This window comes from Notamacropus eugenii, chromosome 4, assembly GCF_028372415.1.
Source record: "Notamacropus eugenii isolate mMacEug1 chromosome 4, mMacEug1.pri_v2, whole genome shotgun sequence".
Lineage (NCBI taxonomy): Eukaryota > Metazoa > Chordata > Mammalia > Diprotodontia > Macropodidae > Notamacropus > Notamacropus eugenii.
Genome location: NC_092875.1, coordinates 2,149,964 through 2,155,963, shown reverse-complemented (window position 1 = coordinate 2,155,963; position 6,000 = coordinate 2,149,964). Strand labels below are relative to the sequence as shown.

At 40.4% G+C, this 6,000-nt stretch overlaps 1 protein-coding gene across 1 annotated transcript in view; it reads right to left on the bottom strand.

Annotated features, from left to right (window-relative positions):
* Positions 1-416: 416 nt before the first annotated feature.
* Positions 417-6,000, bottom strand: part of LOC140502731 (uncharacterized) — a 41,316-nt gene continuing 35,732 nt past the window's right edge. Inside the window, exon 6 of the mRNA XM_072606671.1 lies at positions 417-4,672. Coding sequence (XP_072462772.1) covers positions 2,415-4,672 — 2,258 coding nt within the window. The 3' untranslated portion in view covers positions 417-2,414. The remainder of the gene's footprint in view (positions 4,673-6,000) is intronic.

Below are 6,000 nucleotides of genomic sequence, written 5' to 3'. Positions count from 1 at the left end.
CAACTGGTTGAGACATTCTCCAAAGGATTAGTACATATTTTGTTTCTCTTTTGCATCTACTTCATTTTTTTTGCAATCAATAAAAGCACTGCAATGAAGACCTCAGTGTAGATAGAACCTTTCTCTGACCTCCTGAGAGTTTATGCCTTGCAGGGGGGCGGGGGGGAGGGGTCTGTCTTACACAATATGGGAATTTGATCACCTTTTAATAAATCATAGTTCCAAACGACTTTACAGAACAGTCAGACCAATTTGCAAGTATATACCTTGTGTTACTGTGCTTCTAATTCTGTAGTCCCCTAACACTATGTTCATCTTTTGTCATCTCTGCCAATTTGATGGATGTAAGGTTGAACCTCAGAGCTGAACCTTTACATTTTTAAAAGCATCATAATGAAAGATACTTTGTACCTGAATACATATGACAAGAAATTTATTTGACTGGTTGCGCAGAAAGAGCTGCTCAGTGAGGAATGACATGCAACTTCATAATGTTTAAGACTCTCCAGGTTTCTCTCTCTCCAAATAGCAGTCATACCCAGAAGGCTTAGTGAAGTCATTTAAAGCATTAGCCCTCATCTGAAGGTCAGGTTCCAGCAGTAAGCAGCAGTGAAGTATCAGATTCATCTTTAAGCTTCCCTTTGGCTTCTCAGATCCACAGGATCAAATGATCTGGAGGTGGAAGAGACTTTGGCGATGACCTACTCCAATAACCTCAGGTTATCAGAAGAGGGAAGCAAGACCCAGCTAAGCTAAATTACTTTTCCAAAGCCTTGGAGGTACAGAACCAAAAGAATTTCACCCCATGGCCCCTGACTTCAAATCTAGTGCTCTCTCCACTCCACCATATTGCCTTTCATGTAGGTGACTAGGTGGAAAGGAAGGATCCAGTACACCCAAGAAGCTATTGATTAGATAAGCAATCTTTGATTTCCACTTACTTTCTGTTCCCACAGAGTTATATCTAGAACAAGCTAATTATGGATGACATCAGCACCAAAATATGTTCTCCCAGTGTTCTCTTCCCAATTATTTTTCCTCCTTGTTTCAGTGCCTTTACATTCAAAGAAGTATGAGCACAAGCTGCAAGAGAAAGATTTCAGCCTGACATGATGAACAGTGTCCTAATGATGGGCTGCCTTCTAGCACAAATGTTTTCAGGGATGCCTCTACAGCAACGAGGCTGACCAAAGTGGCCACTGAAGGCCTTTCCAACTGAAGATTTTCTCATCAATTCAATGACAAGGAAACAAGAAGTGGGCTCATGTCTTCATTAGCATTCCAATGAATTTCATTAGAAACCTTTCTTGTGGTCAGTGGTTGCCTTTTCTGGCAAAGCAAGACTCTTATGAGTTTCCTTGCTGAGAGAATATAGAGACTTCCCATAATGCCTCTTGACATGCTCCCTCATGTCCAACCTATTGGTCTCTGAACTGGAAACCATCACTCTGATGAGGGTGCTGTCCTCAGGACCTGAGTCCTTCATTGATCTGTAGAGAGCAGGTGACAAGCAGCCCAGATGCCAAAGATATGGGACTGAGTTCCTTTAGCTTTCCCTTTCAGGCTGGCAGAGCAGCAGCAACCATGGGAAGCTTTGTATGGAGAGGCTACAAGGCCTCTTACTGCCTAGAAGGGGTTGCTTTGTTGACACTATAGTTCTGCTCTGCCACAAGTCCATCAGGGGAATCCCTGCCTCATCATCATGATTATTGGGGCACCAAAATCAGGAGGCAGAAAAGATCTCAAGCTATTGAGAAGTTTCTTGACTGTCATATGCAGCGCTCTCTATGAAGGCTGAATACATGCATGGAGGTGGCCTCTGGGGGAACATAACATTCCCCTAAAATGCCCCAATTTTAATGTCCTTGATTACACAAATCTGATTTCTTCCCTTCACCACAGATTGCTCCCCACTTGACATAATATTGACACAGAATCTTTTCCTCATTCTGAAGACATTCTATTTCTGAGAACATCCAGAGAAATTGTCTCCCATAATTCTGCAGATTATCAACTTATTGCCTCCTGCTCTGGTTTTGCAACCTGGAAGGTTGGCATGAGTTGTTTTCCTTCTCTCACCTTTCTGTTCTAGACAGACATGAAATTTAACCTTCACCCATGACCTCCATGTTCCAGAGAAAGGCAGGTAACCACTCAGCACATTCATAAGGTTTCTTTTCATTATAAATCCTGTATGAGAGGATAAGAGATGACCTCTGGCTGAAAACCTTCTGACACTGAGTATGTAGATGACTTGTACGTAGAGTGAATATTTTGCAAAGAAGCTCTGTATTCCATTTCAATGCCTTTCCTCATTCAGGTCAATTAGAAAATTGCTACATCTCCCATGAATTCTCTGATGGTAAACAAGAGTCTGACATTAGCCTGAAGTCCTTACCACAATGATTACATTCTTAAGGTTTCTCTGCAGTGTGGATTCTTTTATGGTTAACAAAACTGCCCTTCCATGTAAAAGTCTTTCCACAATGATTACATTCAAAAGGTTTCTCTCCAGTGTGGGTTCTCTGATGTACAGTAAGTGAAGCCCTGTATGTAAAAGCCTTTCCACAATGATTACATTCAAAAGGTTTCTCTCCAGTATGCATTCTCTTGTGTTCAACAAGACCACCCTTCCGTGTAAAAGCCTTCCCACATTGGCTACATTCATAGAGTTTCTCTCCAGTGTGGGCTCTTTGATGAACAGTAAGCAGACCCTTCTGTTTAAAAGCCTTTCCACACTGATTACAGTCATAAGGTTTCTCTCCAGTGTGAATTCTTTCATGTTTAACAAGACCGCCCTTCCATGTAAAAGTCTTTCCACAATGATTGCATTCATAAGGTTTCTCTCCAGTGTGAATCTTCTCATGTCTACGAACAGACTTTCTATCTCTGAAAATCTTTCCACAATGATTACATTCGTAACATTTCTCTGCAGTGTGGATCCTTCGATGTTGAATAAGACCATTCTTCCAAGCAAAATTCTTTCCACATTGGCTACATTTATATGGTTTCTCTCCAGTGTGGATGCTCTGATTTTCACCAATATTTTTTTGACATGTGAAAGCCTTTCCACATTGATTATAGTCATAATGTTTCTCTCTAGTATGGATTCTCTGATGTGCAGTAAGAGTTGTCTTTATTCTAAAAGCCTTTCCACATTGATCACAGTCATAAGATTTCTCTCCAGTGTGAATTCTTTCATGATCAACAAGATTGCCCTTCTTTGTAAAAGTCTTTCCACAATGATTACATTCAAAAGGTTTCTCTCCAGTGTGGATTCTCTTGTGTTCAACAAGACCAAACTTCCGTGTAAAAGTCTTTCCACAATGATTGCATTCATAAGGTTTCTCTCCAGTGTGGACTCTTCGATGTTTAACAAGACTGTTCTTCCATGTAAAACTCTTTCCACATTGATTACAGTCATAAGGTTTCTCTCCAGTGTGGATCCTCTGATGTTCACAAACATTCCTTCTACTTGTGAAAGTCTTTCCACAATGACTACATTCATAAGGTTTCTCTCCAGTGTGGATCCTCTGATGTTGAATAAGACCATTCTTCCAAGTAAAAGTCTTTCCACATTGGCTACATTTATATGGTTTCTCTCCAGTGTGCATGCTCTGATTTTCACCAGTATTCTTTCGACCTGTGAAAGTCTTTCCACATTGACCATAGTCATAAAGTTTCTCTCTAGTATGAATTTTCTGATGTCCAGTAAGAGATGTCCTTTTTCTAAAAGCCTTTCCACATTGATTACAGTCATAGGGTTTCTCTCCAGTGTGGGATCTCTGATGTACAATAAGTGAAGCCCTGTATGTAAAAGCCTTTCCACATTGATTACATTTATAAGGTTTCTCTCCAGTGTGGATTCTCTCATGTTCAACAAGACCACCCTTCCGTGTAAAAGCCTTTCCACATTGGCTACATTCATAGGGTTTCTCTCCAGTGTGGGCTCTTTGATGAACAGTAAGCAGACCCTTCTGTTTAAAAGCCTTTCCACATTGATTACAGTCATAAGGTTTCTCTCCAGTGTGAATTCTTTCATGTTTAACAAGACCCCCCTTCCATGTAAAAGTCTTTCCACAATGATTGCATTCATAAGGTTTTTCTCCAATGTGGATTCTCTCATGTTGAACAAGACTGTCCTTCCATATATAAGTCTTTCCACATTGCTTACATTCATAAAGTTTCTCTCTAGTGTGGATCTTCTGATGTTTACGAACAGACCTTCTACTTTTGAAAGTCTTTCCACATTGATTACACTCATAAGGTTTCTCTCCAGTGTGGGTCTCCTGATGTTGAATAAGATCATTCTTCCAGGTAAATGTCTTTCCACATTGATGACATTTATAAGGTTTCTCGGCAGTCTGGGTTTTCTGATGTACAATAAGATGAGGCCTCTTTTTAAAAGAATTTTCACATTGTTTACATGCACATGGTTTCTCTCCACTGTGTATTTTCTGAGGTGCAGTAAGATATCTCCTCTTGGAAAAACTCTTTCCACGTTGTTTATAGTCATGTTTCTCTGCAGTGTGGATACTCTCAGGTATTGTGTAGTCTTCTCTCCAACTGAAGTCAGAAGGTTCATCACTCATGAATCTTTGCTTGTGAGTCTCTTCCACAGAAAGGCTTAGCTCTTCAGTAATTTGCTTCATTTCCAGTCTGATCTCCCCATCTGAAAAAAATAACAACACTGTAATGGCAAGTAAAATAGGATCTTTTACTGTTTTTCTTTGGCATAATCAAGTGCCTCTGAATGAATCTTGCCTTTATCTATCAAGAGTGTTTAATAGGATTAAATGAGTGTAGGGTTTGTTCAGGGAGGACCAGTACCTTTGGTGTGATGTCTGCCAAGCCCTTTTCAGGGCACTTTCCACCTTTTGTGTCCATCTGTTCCACCCAACTCTCACCTGTGTCTCCAAGAAGCTGCAGTATGTGCAGTGGCCACACCCCAGTAAACCATATTGAATTGCTTGCCTTCCAAAAGGAATGGGTGGGGAGGGAGGGATGAAGAGAAGTTGGAACTCAAAGTTTTAGGATCAAATGTCAAGTACTGTTCTTGCTACTAGGAAATAAGAAATACAGGAAAGGGGTATAGAAAGTTATCTGGCCCTACAGGACAAAAGAGAAGATGGGGACAAAGGAAGGGAGGGATGATAGAAGAGAGGGCAGATTGGTGATAGGGACAATCAGAATGCTCGGTTTTTTGGGGTGGGGAGAGGGGAGAAATGGGGAGAAAATTTGGAACCCAAAATTTAGTGAAAATGAATGTTAAAAGTTAAATAAATTGATAAAAAAATAAATAAAACCAAAAAAAAAGAAAGAAAGAAAATCCTCAAGGAAATACCAAATTAGATATACTGAAAACCAAAGGAGAAATCAATGAAATTGAAATTAAGAAAACTACTGAACTAATAGCTGGTTTCATGAAAAAAACTAATAAAATTGATAAACCTTTGGTCAATTTGATTTAAAAAAAGAAAGAAGAAAATCAAATTACCAATATCAAAAACGAAAGGACTGAACTCACCTCCAATGAGGAGGAAATTAAAACAATAATTAGAAATTACTTTGCCCAACTTCATGCCCATAAATTTGACAATCTAAATGAGATGGATGAGTATTTTAAAAAATATAAATTGCCACTATGTGGGGGGTGGAGCCAAGATGGTGGAGTGAGAGCAATGACTCACCTAAGCTCTTGGACAAACTCCTTGAGATACCTCTGAAAGGAAAATCTGACTAAATTTTGGAGGTGCGGAATCCAGTGGGAGAAAGATTGTGATGGATTCAGAGCCCAGGTTAGACTGGAAGGTCCACAGGAAGGATCTGTTCCACGGGAGTAAGCCCCCAGCACACAGCACAGTGAGGTCAGTGCAGCAGAGAGGAAGGGACCCAGGAAACCTGAGAGTGGTGGGCGGAACAGGTGGGTGGAACTGGTGAAGTGGGACACAATCCAAACTGAGACAGTGAGAGCCACTGAGCACCAGATATCAGTGCAGC